Source organism: Plecotus auritus (assembly GCF_963455305.1).
Source record: "Plecotus auritus genome assembly, chromosome: 1".
Lineage (NCBI taxonomy): Eukaryota > Metazoa > Chordata > Mammalia > Chiroptera > Vespertilionidae > Plecotus > Plecotus auritus.
In genome coordinates, this window is record NC_137770.1 from 107556129 (window position 1) to 107578448 (window position 22320).

The window sequence follows — 22320 nt, forward strand, 5'->3', positions numbered from 1 at the left end:
CCCCAGTTTTGTCTCTTTCATTGCAATTAATGTAAAGTATAACGATATATCCATTATTTATTCACTGAATACTCCAATAGGTTGTATGCTGGGATCATATCTGTTATGTTCATTAATATAAGACCAGTGCCTTACATGTAGTTCAATACATATTTGTTGAAGTAATAAACCAACAAATTAGCAGTGCTATTACAAAAAAGAAATGTAAGAGAAATGTAACTTTCAAACACCAAAGTTTCTGAATCTGACATAGAAGTGCTAAGTGGGCAGATAAATAATATAGGTTTGGCTATACAGGTGAGAGATTTGGGAGAAAAAAATTAGACAGATCTTTATTTCAACAACTATCTGATATACTTTCTCTACTTAACAGGATTCAAAATTAACCAATGTTTTTGTGTTGCTTAATAAAATAACTTCATAAAAATATCCTAAGTCTGGTAAAAAAAAAAAATTCCCTTTTTCACACATGAATATATCTTAGTCTAAATATAGTTGCTACTCAAAGAAAACTCGATAAAATAAGCAAAAATGTTTCAATAAGGGTTAGCAAAATATGATTAAATTTTAACCAAAAAAATCTATCCTAATTAAGGCAAGGAAATAATAAAATGCCAGTTCCATTATGTAATTTGAGAAAACTTCCAGGTTCATAATCACTTTGCAGGCTCCAGAACTTCTAATCAATGTGGCATTCATTTAGTAAAATAGGTATTTCCCAATTTTGGCTAACAAGTATTATGTATCAAAATCAATGCAGTCCATCATATTATAATCACATTCAGGTTAATTATATTATAATCATTTAATACTAAGATTCTTGTAATACAGAAAAGTAAACTTGCACAATGATATAGTGTTGAAAAAGACCCAGAAATTTCCAGAACAAATAAAAGAGACAGAAGGCACACTAGTGGTTGCTAGGAGGAGAGGGGAGGGAGATGAGAAGATGTGCACTGACTACTTAATGAAAGGGGTGGGCCCACAAGAGGCCCACAAAATCATTTGGTCTGACACTGCCAAGGCGTTAGAGGGGAGTTCATTGAATGTTTGACTAAATATAGTAGGCTAATTTTTAAGCTGATAATTTTGTATGGTCCTCGAATGATGTATAAATATCCAAATGGCCCCTGGCAGAAAAAAGGTTCCCCACCCCTGGACGAGGTGTGAGCTTCCCTCTGAGGGATGAGAATGTCCTGAAACTAGATAGAAGGGATAGCTCTACATATTATAAACATACGAAATATATACACTGAACTGTGTATTTTAAGATGATTAATGGTTAATTTTGTTACACAAATTTCAACTTAATAAAATTTTTAAACCAGTGTTATTAAAAACTTAGATATTCAAATTATGTTTTTAGAAAGGCTTTAAAATGGTATTATTCAATAAAAAAAACTACCACACTTGTCCATTAACACTTTTGTTAAAGCAAGTGTTGAAATGTCCTTTTCTCCAAATGGGTAATGTATTTTAATACCATAACTGGAAATACAGGTAGAAAAGCTCAAGTTTCCAAGTTGGATAAAATCTTACTCAGTAATCTAGAACTTTAAAATGCATTTTCTAATAGGCAGATTGTGACAGAGAGATAAGGTTCTTAAATCAGCCCACCAAAATCGTATTAAATCTGTACTGTAGTCATATTATAGAAAATATAATAAATTTTAAAATTGTACACACTGCATTTCCAAAAATGATTTGAAAGCGACTATGAAAAATGACAATGCACCCCAATTATAAAGTTATCAGTGCTTAGATCCCATCTCCACAATCTAATAATATTGACCATCAAATAATGAAATTCAGCTTTATTACACCCATTTTCGAAATTTTAGGGAGTTAATTATAAAAAACAGCAGACTTCAAAAGTTCAAACTAAACTTGACAATTTTTTCAAAGCAGGATTACCTAAAGCAAGCACCTCAAGATGGAACATTACCGCCACACCACAATGGGAGTGTCAGGATATATCATCATCCAAAGACAATTAAATAGGAAAACGTTTTTCTGTTCTTATAAAATTTAAGTTTTGTTTTTAAGAACATTGTTTTGTTTAGTTAAATATAATTAAAGTGTATTTTCAAAAAAATGTTTAAAAAAAGAAAAATAATGCATTTGGAAACTGAAAATTAATTAAAAATAAACATGTTTAAAATTTACATTAAGAAATGGAATTTTAGAGGAGAAACCAAGATGGCGGCATAGGTAAACACCTAAACTGCTGCCTCGCACAACAATTTCAAAACTACAACTAAAAGACAAAACGGACATCATGCAGAACCACAGGAAGGCGGGCTGAGTGGAAATTCTACAACTAGAAGGAAAGAGAAAAGCACTCAGAGGAGCTGCAGAAGGCAGAGGTTCGGAGGCGTGCGCACGGAGAGGGCTGGCAACTGAGTACGCGGCTGGCTTTCTCAATCCGGAGGGAGACAAAAGCTCCCAATGGCTCTGAACTCCAGTTCCAGGCGAGACTCTGGGGACCCAGACTCATTCAGGGAGAAACTGGACTGTCTGGCAGGGGGCAAAACTCCAGGGCAGCTTTCTCTCAGAGGTTCTTGCAGTGATTACCATGGTACACTGAGACACAGGGGCCTATTAGGGCAGGGCTGACGGGAAGCCATTGCTGTCTGCTCTGCACTGAGACTCCGCCCCATCCAAGCTGAGCACAGAGGCTTTTGCAAGTCTTATCTCATAAGGGTGTCTCCAGCCCAGAAGTTCTCCCAGCATAGACACAGCTGATCCTCACAGCCAATTGGCCTGGAGGTCAATTCCTCCCAGTGATACCAACAACAATCAAGGCTGAACTATAACAAGACTGTGCACAGAGCCCAAAAAGGGATGCACCAAGAGTGTCCACCTCAGGTAACTGGGGAGGCTGAGCCACTGGGCCCTATAGGACACCTAGCACACAAAGCCACTCTATCAACACAGGGAAGCAGCCAAAATGTAGAGATAAAGAAACATGTCACAAATGAAAGAAATGGAGGAAAGCAAACTACTGGATATAGAGTTCAAAACCACAGTTATAAGGTTTTAAAAGAATTTTCTAAAAAAGGCCGATAAATTTAGCGAGACCCTCGAGGAAATGAAAAAGGACCAACTAGAAATTAAGCATACACTGACTGAAATAAAAAATAATATACAGAGACCTAACAGCAGACTAGAGGATTGCAAGAATCAAGTCAAAGATTTGAAATACAAAGAAGCAAAAAACACCCAACTGGAAAAGCAAAAAGCAAAAAGAATCCAAAAATAGGGAACATAGTGTAAGGAGCCTCTGGGACAACTTCAAGCATACCAACATCAGAATTATGGGGGTGCCAGAAGAAGAGAGAGAGCAAGATACTGAAAACCTATTTGAAGAAATAATGATCGAAAACTTCCCCCACCTGGTGAAAGAAATAGACTTACAAGTCCAGGAAGCACACAGAACCCCAAACAAAAGGAATCCAAAGAGGACCACACCAAGACACATCATAATTAAAATGCCAAGAGCAAAAGACAAAGAGAGAATATTAAAAGCAGCAAGAGAAAAACAGTTAGTTACCTACAAGGGAGCGCCCATACGACTGTCAGCTGATTTCTCAACAGAAACTATGCAGGCCAGAAGGGAGTGGCAAGAAATATTCAAAGTGATGAATAGCAAGAACCTACAACCAAGATTACTCTACCCAGCAAAGCTATCATTCAGAATTGAAGGTCAGATAAAGAGCATCACAGATAAAAAAAAGCTAAAGGAGTTCATCACTGCCAAACCAATATTATATGAAATGCTGAAAGATATTCTTTAAGAAGAGGAAGAAGAAAAAGGTAAAGATAAAAATTATGAACAACAAATACATATCTATCAACAAGTGAATCTAAAAATCAAGTGAATTAAAAATCTGATGAACAGAATAAACTGGTGAATATAATAGAATCAGGGGCATAGAAAGGGAGTGGACTGACAATTCTCAGGGGGAAAGGGGTGTGGGGGGTGTGGGAAGAGACTGGATAAAAATCGTACACCTATGGATGAGGACGGGGGGGCGTAAGGGCAGAGGGTGGGGTGGGAACCGGGTGGAGGGGAGCTATGGGGGGAAAAAAGAGGAACAACTGTAATAATCTGAACAATAAAGATTTATTTAAAAAAAAAAGAAATGTAATTTTAAATCTGGCTTGATTAGAAGAGACTGAATGAAAATATGCTAAGTGAAAAAGGTCTGTCAAGAAAGAACAGATATTTTATATGATTACTAGAAGCCCGAATCATGAAGATTCATGCTAAAATGGGCCTTCCTTTCCCTGGCTGCCAGCACCGCTTTTCCACTCTGGCCCAGTCCCGGAGCCGCCGCTTTCCGCTCCAGCCCCACCTTCCCACGCTGCCCAGAGGCCCTGAGAGACCGGGGGTGGGGCAGAACACCTGCCCCTGGTCGCTTGGCACCTGTGTATGCAAATTAATTTCCATCTTTGTTTGGTTAATTTGCATATCACTCCTGATTGGCTTGTGAGCGTAGCGGAGGTATGGTCAATTTACATGTTTATTATTAGGTAAGATATTAGATAAAATGTCCAGAATAAGCAAATATAGTGAGACAGAAAAGATTACTGTATGCTTAAGGCTTAGTGGGATCTAGAGGTAGAGGGGTGACAGCAATGGGTACAGGTTTCTGAGATGATGAAAATAGTCTAAATTTGACTATGATGATAGTTGCACATATTTGAATATACTAAAAACAACTGAATTATATACTTTAAATGAGTGAATTGCATGGCATGTGAATTACATTTTAATAAAGTTTTGATTAAAAAAAACTAAAGAGCCCTGACCAGTTTGGCTCAGTGGATGGAGCATTGGGCCGTAGACTGATGGGTCCCAGGTTCGATTCCGGTCGAGGGCATGTACCTTGGTTGCAGGCTCGATCCCCAGTAGGGGGCGTGCAGGAGGCAGCTGATCAATGTTTCTCTCTCATCAATGTTTCTAACTCTCTATCCCTCTCCCTTCCTCTCTTAAAAAGTCAATAAAAATATTAAAAAAATAAAAATAAATAAAGAAGAGTTTGAATAGGAAGACGGGCAATTTGTGCAGAGTTTAAGATGACATCAATAGCTAACACTATGATATTACTAGGGGCCCAGTGCATGAATTCATGCACCTTGAAAGGAACTGTGGGCCACGAGGCTGCAGTGGGCACAGGGGCAGGTCTTGGCCCATCCTCCACACCCCCGCCCGGCCCCTCGCACTCAGCCCCCAATCCCCTGTCTGCTGGCAGCCCCACTACTGCCACTGCTGCTCCCATGTGCTGATGGCAGCAGGTGCGAGCAGGGCTGGTGCCATCAGCAGGTGCAAACAGTGGCTGCTCCCCCTATCACCCCTCAGGAGCAGGGGGAGGTGGAGAAGCCCTCAGAGGTGATTGGGGCTGGCAGCTGCCGCTCGCACCCGCTGACAGCACTGAGTGATCAGGACCAATGCTGGCCACCAGCAGCAGGTGCGAGTGGGGATGGCACCGAAAGTGGTTGTGAGCAGTGGCTCCAGTGCTGGCAGGGGGTTTGAGCAGCTGCTGCTGGCACCGATCACCCCTCAGGAACAGGGAAAGGTAGAGAAGCCCCAAGGGGCCAGCAGCTGCCGCTCCAGCGCCAGGAGCAGGTATAAGCCGGGCTGGCACCGGCAGCAGGTGTGAGTGCTAGGCAGGACCACAGTGCATGGGAGCAAAGAATGTTCAGTAACCATCAGAGGTTTATCCTAGTGACAGCAACCAGCGCAACGCCTCACCTGCTCCACCATCCCACAACGGCCAACGCCCGCCATGTTCACACTCTGCCACCTGTTGCCTACGCCCACCATGTTCCGCCTGCACCCCCTAGTGGTCAGCGCACGTCATAGCGACCAGTTGTTCAGTTGTTCCGCTGTTCGGTCTATTTGCATGTGAGCCTTTTATTATATAGGATTTTTATATCTAAATTTGTAGCCTCCTTGTTCTTACCACTAAAGGCTTTATACCAACCAGATTTTAACTCACAAAGAAAGAGACATGTAAATATCCTCGTATTAACTAAGAGTGAGAAAGATGGATAAAATTCAGTGGAATCAAGGGAAAAAGAGAAGAGAGTAAAGGGAGAGGGAGAGAGGAGAAGTCAACGAGGGCAGAAGCCTCAGTAACGAGGGGCTGGCAGCATGGAGGAGGCACATTTCCCAGCATTCCCCATTCCAAGGGAAAGGAGTGGCTATGTAAAAACAGACTGGCCTCAGGTAGAATTAACAGAGCTGTTCACTATTTTGTTTTTTTTCCACTTGGAGGTACACAAACAATAACAGAAGAAACATTGGTGATGGCCATCAGAGGATACCATGAGTCCAGGATGGTCTAGTTCAGCCGTGGGCAAACTACGGCCCGTGGGCCAGATCCGGCTGTTCTATCCGGTTCTCTTGCTCTCCCCTCTGCTCCTTTACTTTGAATTTATATTAGTTCACACAAACACTCCATCCATGCTTTTGTTCCGGCCCTCTGGTCCAGTTTAAGAACCCATTGTGGCCCTCGAGTCAAAAAGTTTGCCCACCCCTGGTCTAGTTGCTTTCAAACTCTTCAGAAAATGGCTAAGGCATCTATAATAATAAAAAGGTAATATGCTAATTAGACTGGACGTCTTCCAGACATCATTCTGGATGTCCTTCCTGATGAAACCGGGCTGGAGGGAAGCCAGCCCAGGTCCCGGGTGCCTGCGGGCGGCCCGGGGGAAGCCAGCCCGGGTCCTGGGTGCCTGCAGGCAGCCCGGGGGAAGCCAGCCCAGGTCCCGGGTGCAAGAACGAAGCCGGTGGCAGCCAGGGGAAGGCCTACTCTTGCATGAATTTTCATTCATCAGGCCTCTAGTCCTATATAATAAAAGGCTAATAGGCAAATAGACTGGACGGCGGAATGACTTGTCGCTATGACGCACACTGACCACCAGGGGGGCAGACGCTCAACGCAGGAGGTGCCCCCTGTTGGTCAGTGCCCTCCCACCGGGGGAGCGCTGCTCAGCCAGAAGTGGGCTCAGGGCTGGTGAGCATAGTGGTGGTGGTGGGGAGCCTCTCCCGCCTCCGCAGCAGCGCTAAGCATGTCCCACTGCCAGCTTTGGCCTGCTCCTTGGGGGGAGGGCGTCAAACATCCCCTGAGGGCTCCCGGACTGCGAGAGGTTGCAGGCTGGGCTGAGGGAACCCCCCCCCCACAGTGCACAAATTTAGTGCACCAGACCTCTAGTGGAAAAATAATTTGTAAACAGTCCATTATAACTCTATATAGACCATTTACAATGTCCTATTTCTAAGATTACCTAGGAATTTCCTTTTATCAAAATATAAATAATTTATAAAAGATATTAGGAATTATATTTTACCTATATGTAAAATAAGTTAAAAGGGGGTTCTGCTTTTTTCTAGATGGACTGATAGAGTATGGTAGTAAGACCATCTTAGATCCATGCAGTAATTCTTTATAAAACCACTAAAATCTTGTTTTCAGTTATCTACATTTAATACTTATAAACCCAGGACTGTGTTAAATAATACAAAAGATAAAAAGTAGAAAGTTAGTCTCTATCTATCCCTTAGGAGCTTAAAACCTTAGTAGGGAGACAAAGGGTACATGAGGTAACTTTCGCACCATTCAATGCAGTAAGTGACAAGAGTTCAGGAAAAAAAAAAAAAAAGAGAGATCATTAAAATGCTAAAGTTAGTCTGGCAAAGCCTCCTAAAAAGTCAGCACAGCATTTAACTGTAAAGTTTAACTAAGAAACACCAAGGACATTAGAGGCAGGGGAACTACACCTGAGCAATGTCAGAAGGGGATGTGTGCAAAAAGTGATATGAACCATGAAAGACCTGACTAGGTTAGGGATAAAGAGTTAGAAAAGTAAAATTTAGCATCTGTGAAAATCCTTGACTCTAACAAATGGGAAACTATCTAATAAATAACAGTCTATCATAGTTTCATAAAATAAGGAAGTAACAATAAAAGTTTATGTTTTAAAAAGCTTTAAAACTTTTATTTACTCATTCAACAAACATTTACTGAACAGCTACTAACTGGCACTGCAACAGGTATTGGGGTGATCCCATTTCTGCTCTAATGATGCTTTTCCTTGTCTAGTAGGGAAGACAGGCATAAATAGAAGGTTCAAGGTTTCTAGAAGATAGAAATGAAAAATTATTCTATTTCATGTAATCAAATATCATAATCAAATAAATGCTTTATGTATTTCAGAGAAACCTGATCAAATCTAGATTTGAATAAAATTTTCTGAGGAAGCAAATGAACGAACAGAAGTTAGGCAAAGATGTGGGAGAAAAATGTTCCAGTGGTCAGAGGAACGACAGTGCTGAAAAACAGGCTTTTTTGAGGACTGAGTGGAAGGGTAGTGTAGTTGGAGGAAAATAAGACAGGAGGAAGGATTAGGACCAAGAAGTATGAGGTAAGGCTGGAGAAGCAACCAAGAACCAGAGCATGCACAATCTTGTAGTCTTCATTAAAAATTGCAGTCTTGCCCTGGGCAGTATGGCTCAGTTTGTTGGAGCATTGCCCCCTGCACCAAAGGGTCACAGGTTCGATTCCTGATCAGGGCACATACCCAGGTTGCGGGTTCGACTTCCAGTCAGGGTGCATATGAGAGGCAACCAATCGATGTTTCTCTCTCTCTCTCTCTCTTCCTAAAATCAATAAAACATATCCTTGGGTGAGGATTCAAAAAAAACAAACAAACAAACAAAAAACAAACCTTCAGTCTTCATTCTAAAAGAAAAGAGAATCCACTGAAAGAGAAGACAAGACTGGAGGGACTTCAGATACAGAGATCAAGTAAAATTTCATACCGCAAGACAAGTATCTAGAGAGAAACCACTTGGAGGTTTTTCAGTTTAGGGGAAACTCTCCAATATTCACCTAGCATAGAATGGGCAATGTGTTTTACAGCATAGAAAAACAATGGCATCTATGCTCATTAGGGAGGAAAATGCTTACCTTTAGATTGCTGGCCTGAGGAAAAAAAGGAAAAGTATACCTTGATGGCCTTCTCCAGGGATTTTTATATTTACCAATATTTTTAAAAATCAAATAAATTAATCACTTACAAATATGGTATATAAATTAATCATGAATATGCCATATTTTACACAGAGGCTTTTACATTAATAAAATCTGATTTTTAATTTAAACCTATTTTACTTGTGATTATCTTTTTAAAAACCAATGAAATTTAATAAAAGCCCAAGAAGTATTTAAACATTATACTTTGAAAAAATCAATTTACTGAATTGATTGAAATAACTGGACTAAATTTTACTATAAACTCTTATCATACTAACTGTATCTTGGTGCTTTGGTGAAGAGGGAGAAGATTCATTTTCAGGAAAGCAGAGTTTTGAGGCAGGTGGAGATTCCTATAAGAAATAAGTAATGAAAAATGTTATTCTAGCTTATATAATTTTATTTCTCCTTCTGCTCACAGTATGAGAGATTGCTAGAGGAAACTAGGAAAATTATTGTCCTTCTATATTCAGCTCCGAAAATAATATGGTACTGATTTGAAAAACTACAGATATCATAAAGTTTATGAAATATGGCATATTTATACCAATTAGTTAAATTTAAATACCACATGTAGAATTAGTCAAAAGAAATGATGCCTGCTGTCTTAAATCATGATGTCACATCAACTTAAATTAATCATATTTAAAATAGGTAAAATCTAAACACTTGTGAATAAAAATGTAACAGTCACCATACTAATTTGCTATTGGTATGGTAGGTGTGAATACCTAGCATTAGGCAAGGAATAGTCACAGGAATTACTTGACAATGGTGAGAATGAGAACTTTATTTTAGTAAATAGTTATATAAGAAATTAAATTATTATTATTAATATTTAAAGTAATTTACAGCTAACTTTCCAATTATTAGAAATAAGATTTTTAAAATGCAAAACAGACACCTCCAATATAAAGATTAATAACTTATCAGAAAAAAATTTAATTTCTAAGCCTATAAGAATACAATAGGGGCAAACCAATAATGTGCATTCCTAAAGCAATTCTGCTTTGTCAATTATTAAAAATGGTATGTGATTTCTACCACAGATGTTTATAAGACTATTAATGAAGGATAAAACTGAAAAATAATTTTAAAAAAAATTTTTGGTATCAACAGCCAAATTTAAATGGATTTAAATTTTCTTCATTCCCCTAACAGTGGTCGGCAAACTCATTAGTCAACAGACCCAAATATCAACAGTACAACGAATGAAATTTCTTTTGAGAGCCAAATTTTTTAAACTTAAACTTCTTCTAACGCCACTTCTTCAAAATAGACTCGCCCAGGCCGTGGTATTTTGTGGAAGAGCCACACTCAAGGTGCCAAAGAGCCACATGTGGCTCGCAAGCCACAGTTTGCCGACCATTGCCCTAGAAGCTTTGAATAATTATAGAAAAAGAGAATTTTAAAAATTCATATGCCAATGCCTATTATTAATTTTCCTATAAAACCAAATAATTTCTTTGAACATTCATCTTCACATCTGTATCAGTCTACTCTTCTATGTTTATGAAACTGGATAAGGAACTGAAAATGTGTACTAAATCACAATACAAAAACTGTTAACTCAACATACAAAAACTGTTAACTCAGGGAAGTCTTCAGATTTATATCCCATATAATTTGTAAACAGAGAAACTAGGCAGTAGTGAAAGTTTAACCCTTGGAGGGACAACCTTCCAAATCAAACATCCTAAGTCATCTATACTATTAGTGGAGAACACATTAAAATTATACTAAACACTAGAGGCCCGGTGCACGAAATTTGTGCGCGAGTGGGGGATTGTCCCTCAGCCCGGACTGCACCCTCTCCAATCTGGGACATGTCAGGGGATGTCCTACTGTCAATTTAGGCCCAATCCCGCAACTGGCAATCAGACATCCCTCTCACAACCTGGGACTGCTGGCTCCTAACCGCTCACCTGCTGGCCTGACTGACGCCTAACTGCTCCCCTGCCTGCCTGATCGCCCCCAATGCCCTCCCCTGCCAGCCTGATCACCCCCAACTGCCCTCTCCTGCCAGCCTGATCGCCCCCAACTGCCCTTCCCTTCCAGCCTGGTCACCCCCAACTGCCCTCCCCTGCTGGCCTGGTCACCCCCCAACTGCCCTCCCCTGTCGGCCTGATCTCGCCTTCAACTACCCTTCCTTGCCAGCCTGATGGCCCCCAACTGCCCTCCCCTGCCAGCCTGGTTGCCCCCAACTGCCCTCCCCTGCCAGCCATCTTGTGGCAGCCATCTTGTGACGACGTCACGTGAGAGCATGACACCACCTAGGCTTTTATTATATAGAATATCTTTATAAAAAGGAGTAACACTTAATGCTCAAATTTCAGTTTAGCCCCCTTTAAGTACTTTGAGAGATTCACATTTTTCACTTTTTAATTTCTTAACTTCTAAAAAAGTGTCTAGCCCTGACCGGTTTGGCTCAGTGGATAGAGCGTCGCCCTGTGGACTGAAGGGTCCCGGGTTCGATTCCGGTCAAGGGCATGTACCTTAGTTGCGGGCACATCCCCAGTGGGGGGCGTGCAGGAGGCAGCTGATCGATGTTTCTCTCTCATTGATGTTTCTAGCTCTCTGTCCCTCTCCCTTCCTCTCTGTAAAAAATCAATAAAATATATTTAAAAAATAAATAAATAAATAAATAAATAAAAATAAAAAAGTGTCTAATATTGAAACAGTCTGAGGAAAGGATTTGTAACCCACATACTAGAAAATAAGCAACTGAGTAAAATGGACAGTAATTATAGTTTATTTTTCATAGCATTATCAGTCCTACAGAAATAAAAACCACATCAAATGGAGTAATTATGTGTAATTATTTTAATTATTATTATAAACAAGAAACAATTTTACATTTATATATTTACTTATGTATACTATAAATGTATATGCATACATAAATATATCTTAAGTTTCTCCAAACAGCAGGTTTTAGTAAAAGCTACTAGTGGCCCAATGCACAAACTTCGTGCACTTGGGTGGGGGAGGTGGTCCCTCAGCCCAGCCTGCGCCCTCTCACAGTCTGGGAGCCCTCAGGGGATGTCTGACTGCCGTGGAGGTGGGAGAGGCTCCGCTGCTGCGCTCACCAGCCTTGAGCCTGGCTTCTGGCTGAGCAGCGCTCCCCTTGTGGGAATGCACTAACCACCAGGAGGCAGCTCCTGTGTTGAGCGTCTGCCCCCTGATGATCAGTGCACGTCATAGTGACCGGTTGTTTGGTCGATTTGCATATTAGCCTTTTATTATATAGGATAAGCAGGCAGAAACAAACAGATGCACCACATATAAACACACAACATACACACACCTCCCTTCTCCACGATTGTCTGCAACATCATAACATTTGCTACATAGTAATATGTTTCTATTTCAAGTTAACCCCTTATATTAGTCAGCTACACTGTTCTGGTATAGTCCCTCTTTCATATCCTCAAATCTTTAAAAGGTATTATTATATGATGATAATAGAAAAGTTTATGTGGTGAAGCAATTATCTATGATTCTATTTATAAAGAACTAGAGGCCCGGTGCACAAAATTCATGCATGGGAGAGAGGGGATCCCTCAGTCTGGCCTTCATCCTCTCACAATCCAGGACCCCTTGGGGCATGTCCAACTGCCGCTTTAGGCCTGATCCCACAGGGATCCCTGCTGGATCGGGCCTAAACCAGCAGTCGACATCTCTCTCACAATCTGGGACCGCTTGCTCCTAACTACTTGCCTGCCTGCCTGCCTGCCTGATCGCCCCTAACCACTCTGCCTGCCTGCCTGATCACCCCTAACCACTCGCCTACCTGCCTCATCGCCCCTAACCACTCTGCCTGCCTGCCTCATCGCCCCTAACCACTTGCCTGCCTGCCTCATCGCCCCTAACCACCTCTGCCTCAGCCCCTGCTGCCATGGCTTCATCCAGAGTGACGCCCAGAAGGTCGTTCGGCTATCCAGTCTAATTAGCATATTATGCTTTTATTACTATAGATAAGGTAGGGAGGGGGAGAGACATTTCTACCAAAAATAAGTAAATCTCTGGTCTCAAGAAAAATCATGTCCTCACAAATCTGACACAATTACATGAAAAAGAAAATGTAATTAAGAACTTCATGAAAGTTATTCTAATTGACTGAAAATAAATTTTAAGAAAAATTAAAAAGGAATACAAAATTTTAAGTCCACATCACCAAAATAATCATCCTTTTTTGTTCGTTATTAAGAGGCAGTGGAGTTGGTTCAGCAATGGCTTTTACATAAGAGCATTATACATGGTCTGAAGGAGCTTTCTAAATACCCTTATTGTAATTTGGTTCTTGGAGTAAAATGACTTTTTCTATTAAAATCTCTAGGAATCTTACCTACTCAGGTTAATCTCAATGCTAATGTATCTTCAAGCATTCTTCAATGGCACAAACCCCAGAATTTCAATCCTTTAATATGCCATCTACATTCAACCTTACAAAGCAGAAATTAGAAACTTATCTACTACTTTCATTGTTGTTCTTTTAGTCCATCTTATGAGTAGAATGTTTCTACAGCTCTACAAAAGTCCATCTTTTAATTCAACAGACAACTTTATAGTCCCTTGTACGACTAAAGAAAATACTTGTTTTGACTGACTGACAGAGATAATTTATAAAAAAATTTAAGACTGAAAGTATCCAAATATAGAGAACTATGCCTTAGGAGAGTTCATTCTGCTTTCAGTAGCACACCTAAAAATGCAGGAAACCTGTTAATTATGTCAAAAGAGAAGCCTGATAGTAAAATGTTTTAAAAGTCTCCAACAACAAATATCTTTCTAAAATAGTTTCCTTAATATTGGGTGTTAGCACCACCCTCACATTTTAACAGTAGTATGCCTAATGTTCTGCAAATTTGTACTGATTTCCTACTCCATCCCCAAAATGAAGCCACAATAAAAAGATGTAACACAAGGAAGTTTAAAACTTTATGGCTTTTCCATTCTGAAGTTTGCATCAAAATTCATCCCCTATTTGAAATCAAGAACATTACTTTTCAGATTGATAAAAGAAGCACTTTATGCAAAGACCATTTAGGGGAACAGAGGGTGTAAGATTCCAATCATTCCTGATACAGGAAAAATTAATTTTGTGTACTATAAAACTTTCTAGAGATTAAAGACAAACAATTAACAAATATATAACTTTAAAGCAGGGTTATCAAAATAAAACAACACCCTGTCAACTACTAGGCTCAAATGTATCAAGGTATATACATACTTCATTAAACTACAGATAAGAAGGTCCATTGAGCAAAAACACTTCAGACCCAATCTAAACCAAAATTTATTGTGCAAAAATCAAAACACTTCAAAACCAAAATCTACTACAGGACAAATAGTCACTAAGGTACGAGATTCAGCTAAGGAGAAAATAATAAAGAATAATAAAGAATTTGCCAAAATTCTCAACCTATTTTTTTTCCAAAAAGTCTTACCTTGTCATTGGTGTCCAGCACAATGGTGCTATGTCTCCACTTTGTTAATACTATTGGTTCTTGTAGCCGCCTATCCAGGCTCCTACTTTTAGTTATTTCTCTTTGTTGCTGAGATGAAACATTATACTAAAGAAAAAAATATACTTTGTAAATAATAGAAACGAAACTAAAACCTAAATATGCCAGCCCCCAATGACACATGAGGTAAGGCAAAGTTCATCATATGACACTGACATGAATTTTCTGTCCTTGGTTTTCTCATCTGACCAGCATTTTGTATTAGAGGGACCAAGTTAATGTTATCTTTGGCAAAATATTACATCTTTGTAAGTCTAAGTTTCATCAACTGTAAAACACATATAACAGAAATATCTAATTCAAAGAGTTGACATGAGGATTAAACAAAGTATAGAAGATAGCAAATATTGACCTGATAGTAGGTTCTCGATAAATATTAGTTATTATCTATACATATAAAGCCTAAGTGACCGAACAACTGGTCGAGCAGTCGCTATGACATGCACTGACCACCAGGGGGCAGTCGCACAACGCAGGAGCTGGTGGGAGGTCCCTCCCTCCACCGGCCAACCTCCTGCGGCCCCGATCACCGGACAGTCCAAGGGACCCCACCCATGCACAAATTTGTGCACCGGGCCTCTAGTAATTTATAAAATGTGGTCATTGGACAAATTAACTTTTTAGGGTTTCCGCTACTTCTAAAATACACATGAATTCAATTTTTGGTGTAGGTTTTATAAACCATGCTTACATATACTGTTATAGTATTCTCTAATTTAAAGAAAATTTTGTTCATTTGTTATTACTTTTGTTTCACTTACAGGCCAAACACACTATTATTTCTTTCTCTGAAGAGGTAAAATATAACCAGGTCAAAAGGTAGAGATGGTCCTAATTCTAAATCAATCCTATATCAGTTGTATACAACAGATAGGTAATAACTGCCCAAGAAAATTGCATATAAAATTAAAAACACATTATCAATAAGGCATTAAGTCACTTAAGTTTTTGAAATGTCAAGCATAAACATTTGAGAAATGTGAGGTTTAACAGGTATGCTGTTTTATACAGCCAATTTAGTAAATAATAAATTGTAATAAAATAACAAAATTAATCTGATTTTTTAAGGGATACCTTCTACTGAAACCAAAATATACCTAAAATATCTATTACCCCACCCCTAAAAGCCCAGTAAATCTTAAAATTTAATGACTCTGATTATAATTTCAGTAAAAGTATCTTTGGGGATGTTTTTAATATTAAGAACTCTTCCAGCATCTTTCTCCACAACATGTCATTTCTTTTCTCTCCAAAATGAGTCCCTACAGACCCCTCTAAAACTGTCTCCCAAAGCTCTTACTTTATTTTTCACATTAAAATTTGCCAAAGCCAGACAATCATGTGTGGGTATTTGTTTTTAATTCATTTATCACAATTCACAAATGGGGTCATTTCTAAAATAGACAAAGAAGTTCAAAGGCTACCAAAAAATTCTGTGCCGGCCTGGCCAGCGTGGCTCAGTGGCTAAGCATTGACCTGTGAACCAGGAGGTCATGGTTAGGTTCCAGGTCAGGGCACATGCCCGGGTTGTGGGCTCAGTGTGGGCATGCAGAAGACAGCCGATCAATGATTTTCTTTCTTTTCTTTCTTTCTTTCTTTCTTTCTTTCTTTCTTTCTTTCTTTCTTTCTTTCTTTCTTTCTTTTTCTTTCTTTCTTTCTTTCTTTCTTTCTTTCTTTCTCTCTCTCTTTCTTTCTCTCTCTCTCTCTCTCTCTCTCTCTCTCTCTCTCTCTCTCCCCCCCCCCCCTTACTCTCTGAAATCAATAAAAATATTTATTTTTAATTCTGTGCCAGAAATCTCTAAGTAAAAAGAGACCCAATTATTAAACAAGGCTATATTTTCCCTTCAATCATTGTCAGCAATAATGAAAATGAATAGTTGTATGAAAGCTTATATATGAATTTAATTGGTACCTCCTCTAGTTTTTGACCTTTATAATTACCACAACTGTTTAAAAATCCTTTCTATGTGGCAACAAAAATAATGTAACATTAAACTGAGTAATAATCACAATTTTAAATGTGTTAATTGTTTTACTAGACAACAGTATGTTAATAAAAGCCAATAAAAAGCATAAATGAAACATAAAATCTAGTGTAGACAAAAATGAAGTGTCATAATTGCAGAAAAGAAAAATAAGAAGACCCCAGTTACACACACACACACTCTTAATTAAAGATGACTAAAAACTTTTTTCTAATCAAAATATTACAGACCTATTAGAGGCTCTGAATATTGCTTCCAGATTCCATTCCTCTCTCTCCCTCCCCAGTAGTAACACGTAATTCAATTTTTATTATTCTCATGCAGTTTGTAATTTGATACATACTTAGCTATATATATAAAAGCCTAATATGCAAAGTGTCCTCTCAGGAGTTCGACCGACTAGGAGTTCGATCGCTCGCTATGACATGTGCTAATCACCACAGGACGAAGGAAGGCCCCGGCTGGTGGCCAGCAGCAGCTAGGGACCCTACCTGTGCACGAATTTCTTGCACTGGGCTTCTTGTGTGTATATATGCACACATTTTTAAAAAATCTATCTGAAGGGTAAATGTTATTTCATTGTTTTAATTCACATTTTCCTGGTTACTTGTAAAACTGAATATCTTTTCATGTATTATTTCATGTTATTTCCTCTTCTGTGCATTGCTTAGTCATGTATTTTGCCTATTTGCAACTAGTTTATCTTTCTTTTACTGGCATGTACAAAAAGAACTAGGATGTTCTCTATTCTTGGGATTCTAAACCTTTGTAAACTATGTGAGTTAAATATATCTTTTCCTACGCTGTAACTTATCTTTTCTCCTTTATGTATTGTTTTTTTTTACACTAGAAGACATTTTGTTTAATTTTCATGTAGTCACATCTGTCAATCTTGCCTTTCACAGTTTTCCCTTATATAGTCTTCTTTAAGAAATTCTTCCTACTCTGTAGTCAAAGATATTCTATGATAGATATATACTACTATAGCCTTTAAAGTTTGCTTATTATAGTTACATCTGTAATTTACCTGGAAGTATGAAGTAAGGTCAAGGTCTACATTTAGTTCTTTTTTTCTTTCATGTGAATAACCAATAATCTTAGCAACATTTACTGAATAGTCCATGCTTAATCCATTGAACTGTAATGCCACATCTGAGCTTCCTATTCCATTCTAGTCTATTCCTCTAAACATGTGCCCAAACTACCCCATCTTAATCATTACAGCATAAATCCAGGCCCTCATGTGCATGCCTGCCTCCCCCCACCCACACATTCTCCCTACTTAGGAATATTTTGCTTCTTCATAGAACTTTGTTTGCAAATAAAATTTAGAATGAGTTGCAACAAGGTGGGGAGGGGAATAGTAAATAGAAAGGCAGTGAATTTTACAGACTAATGTGGACACTGTTATAAAATTAAGCCTCTAATGTAAGATCATAATGTAATACTGCACCATTTATTTTGGGTCTTCTTTTATGTCCTTCAATTCTGGTCTGAAATTTTTCTTAAGATCTTAGAAACTTTAATAGGCATCTTCTTAGTCATGGTTCTTTTTGTAGCTATTGCTACTGTTAATGTAAAGAGGATCTTTATTCCTGTAACATTTTAAAACAACTTACTAGAAAAATGAGTAGTTTCTATGTTGATTATATACCCAGCAAGTGAACTATTATCAGTTTTGAGTTTGTAGAGTCTCTTGATTTTTCTAACAATTAAAAACAAAACAAAACACAAAAAACAATTGTATCTTTCTTTTCAGTTATATTTCAGATATCCCCCACTTTCCAAAAGTTCATATTGTGCCACTTTGCTTTTACAAAAGAACTACCTGAGTACACCTATTTTCACCATTTATGAAAAAAATGTCACATACTGCACTTTTCGTCATTTTGGCTTACAAAACTTTTCATAGGAATACTCTACTTTCTGATAGCGAGAGAAATCAGTTTTTCTTTTTCTTTTCTTATTTTATTATTGAACAGAAGCAGTGATAGAGAATTTATAATCTAGTTCCTAACTCTAATGGGAAAGTTTCTGTAATTTCACCATGAAATATGAGATTTAGCATAGATTATTTGATAAACAACCTTTAGCATGATGTAGTATGTCGTTACATCTGAAGTAATTTTCTTATAGAAGCATATAGTTGGGTCATGGTTTTTTACCCATTCTGAAAATCTTTTAATAGGTATATTTAGAACATTTACATTTAATGTATTATTTATGTAAGGATTATGCCTGCCATTTTTACTATGTTTTCTGTTCTGTTTACATGCCTATTTCTCTATTTCTGCCTTGCTGTGGCCTACTACCATTTTTTTTTAATCCTCACTCAATTATATGTGTGTTTTTTTCATTGATTTTAAAGGTGCCCCGACTGGGGATGGAAACCGCAACCTGGATATGTGCCCTCATTGGGAACTGAACCTGAAACCTCTCTGGTGTATGGGGTGACACTACAACCAACTGAGCAACCCAGCCAGAGCCTACCATATTTTAATTTATCATACAGATATTCCCTGATTTACTGGTACAATGACAATGGGGTTATGTCCCCAAAAATCGATCATACGTTATAAATATTGTAAGTCAAAAATGCATTTAACATGGTTGGAAGCCGCCCATTGTCCTTACTAGCAGAGAGGTGTGGTCAAGGAACCCGGAAGGCTGGTCAACCTTGTAGCTCTGAAAGGTCAGAGCCAACCACCCACTGTTTAGTTGAGACAATGGTAGCTAAAAGCAACTTTCACCTTTTAGTTTCATGTAAATTCTTGCTGATTGGCTATTATTGGAATTGTCTGCCTAAAGGCTATGGGTGTATCCCATAGTCTTAATAAAAGGGATAGCAAGGCCAGAGCGGGGTGAAGTCCTTTCCCTTGAGTTGGGCTTCCACCTGGCCCCCAATATTCCCAAATTTATACTTTCTTGTCTAGTCTCTTTCATTTGTGTGCGGCCTCCTCCAGAGCCCGAACCCTGAACCACACGGGACATGGGGGGTGGGGGGGAGACACTCGCAACTGGCAGCCCAACATAGGGCACTCGCAAACACAACTGACATACTGAACATCATAGCATAGCGAAGCCTACCTTAAATGTTCTCAACACAATACCCAAAAAAATGCTGGCAATACAGTGCACTGTAGAGTGTCTGTTGTTTACTCCATAATCACATGCCTGACTGGGAGCTGTGCTTCACTGCCAGTGCCCAGCATCATGAGAGTATTGCATGTTTATTTCTAGCCGAGGAAATGATCAAAACTCAAAATTTGAAGTATAGTTTCTCCTGAATGCCAACCACTTTCACACCATCATAAAGTCAAAAAGTCATAAGTCAAATCATCGTAAGTGAGGACCATCTATGGTTTCTTGAGTGTATCTTTTGTTACATTTTTTAGTGCTTGCTCTAGGAACTACAATTTACATACTTAATATATCAGTATACTAGTATCAATATCTTACTCCTTCAAGTGGAATATAAAAACTTTAAAAAAATTACACCACATTATTCTCCTCGCCTTTATGATATAGTTAGTCTTAAACATCTCTACACTCAAGTGCTACTTCAGAAATGTTATAATTTCCCTTTTGAATGTCAAACATGATTTTTTAAATTTTCTCTTTATTGCTTAAAGTATTACAAATGTCCCTTCCCACCCCCTCCACTAACCTCCTTCACCACCCCCTAGACCTTCACCACGCTATTGTATGTGTCCATGGGTTATGCACATTTGCACGTAAGTTCTTTGGTTAATCTCTTTCTGCAGCTCCTCCTCCTTCCCTCTGAGATTCGTTAGTCTATTCCATGCTTCCATGTCTCTAGATGTATTTTTTTCAGTTTGCTTTGTTCACTAGATTCCACATGTAAGTTAGATCATGTGATATGTGTCTTTCTATGACTGGCTTATTTTGTTTAACATAATACTCTTTAGGTCCCTCCATGGTGTCTCAAAGGGTAAGAGATTCTTCTTTTTTTACAGCTGCATAGTATTCCACTGTGTAAATGTACCACAGGTATTTTAGCAACTCATCTACTGATGCGCATTTGGTCTGTTTCCACATCTTAGCTACTGTAAATGCTGCTATGAACATAGGGGTCCATATATTCTTCCTGATTGGTGTTTCAGGCTTCTCAGGATATGTCCCTAGAAGTGAGATCACTGGGTCAAATAGCAGTTCCATTTTTAATTTTTTGAGGAAACTTCGTACTGTTCTCCACAGTGGCTGCACCAGTCTGCATTCCCACCAGCAGTGCACAAGGGTTCCTTTTTCTCTACATCCTCACCACTACTTATTGTTTGTTGATCTCATTGTAGTTTTAATCTGAATCTCTCTGATGATTAGTGACTTTGAGCATTTTTTCATATGTTTCGTGCCCATCTGTATGTACTCTTTGGAGAAGTGTCTAGTCAGGTCCTTTGCCCATTTTTAAATTGGATTGTCTGTCTTCCTTCTGTTAAGTTGTATGAGTTTTTTTATATATTTTGGAAATTAACCTCTTACCAGATGTATCATTGGCAAATATGTTCTCCCATATACTAGTAGTTGGCTCCCTTTTCATTGTGCTGATGGTTTCTTTTGCTGTGCAAAAGCTTTTTAGTTTGATGTAGTCTCATTTGTTTACTTTTCCCTGTTTTCCTTGCTCTAGGGCAGTGGTTCTCAACCTTCCTAATGCCGCGACCCTTTAATACAGTTCCTCATGTTGCGGTGACCCCCAACCATAAAATTATTTTCGTTGCTACTTCATAACTGTAATTTTGCTACTGTTAATGAATCGTAATGTAAATATCTGTGTTTTCCGATGGCCTTAGGCTCTACAGCAGCGGTTCTCAACCTGTGGGTCGCGACTCACAGATTGAGAACTGCTAGCAGGGTCACCTAAGACCATCGGAAAACACAGATATTTACATTACGATTCATTAACAGTAGCAAAATTACAGTTATGAAGTAGCAACGAAAATAATTTTATGGTTGGGGGTCACCGCAACATGAGGAACTGTATTAAAGGGTCGCGGCATTAGGAAGGTTGAGAACCACTGCTCTAGGGGATGTATCGACAAATATATTGCTACAAGAGATGTCTAAGATTTGCTGCCTATGGTTTCTTCTAGGATTTTTACGGTTTCACCACTTAAACATTTAAGTCTAAAAATATGGAACTCTTCACAAGTTTGTGTATCATCCTTACCTAGGGGCCATGCTAATCTTCTCTGTATCGTTCCACTTTTAGTATATGTGCTGCTGAAGCAAGCACTCAAACATAATTTTAAAAAATCTCCTCAGATATTCACCCTTCCCCATTGTTTCTTCATTCCTGATGTTCCAAGTATTCTTCAGTTATCATTTCCTTTCTGTTTGAAGAACTTACTATAGCAATTTTTGTGAAAAAAGACTGTTGGTGATAAATCTCTTAAGTTACTTTCATCTGAAAATATCTTTATTTTACTTTCATTCCTGAAGGATATTTTTGCTGGATATACAATTATGGATTAACAGGTGTTTTCTTTCAACATATGAAAAATATTTCACCACTTCCTTCTGGCTTCATGGTTTCTAAGAAGATATCTCTGCCATTCAAATCATTACTACCCTATAAGAAATGTGTTGTTTTATTGAGCTGGTTTCAAGATTTGGTGAATGGGGCTGGGTCCTTAATTTTCAGAAATGTGATTACAATGTGTTTAGATGTGGATTTCTTCGGGTCTGTCCTATTTAGTTTACTTTGCTTCTTAAATCTGTTGGTTTCACTTTTGCCAAATTTGGAAC

The 22320-nt window shown here is 38.6% G+C and overlaps 1 protein-coding gene across 6 annotated transcripts in view; it reads right to left on the reverse strand.

The window, feature by feature from the left end:
• Positions 1-22320, reverse strand: part of ARHGAP12 (Rho GTPase activating protein 12) — a 189685-nt gene that overhangs the window by 38773 nt on the left and 128592 nt on the right. For 3 of the 6 annotated variants that reach the window (XM_080657364.1, XM_080657363.1, XM_080657366.1), the window contains 2 exons: positions 14495-14620; positions 9323-9397 (listed from right to left, as the gene is read on the reverse strand). The exons of 1 other annotated variant lie outside the window; for it this stretch is intronic. In XM_080657364.1, the coding sequence (XP_080513490.1) occupies positions 9323-9397; positions 14495-14620 (201 nt within the window). The remainder of the gene's footprint in view (positions 1-9322; positions 9398-14494; positions 14621-22320) is intronic. 2 more of the 6 variants (XM_080657367.1, XM_080657365.1) reach the window with 1 other exon arrangement.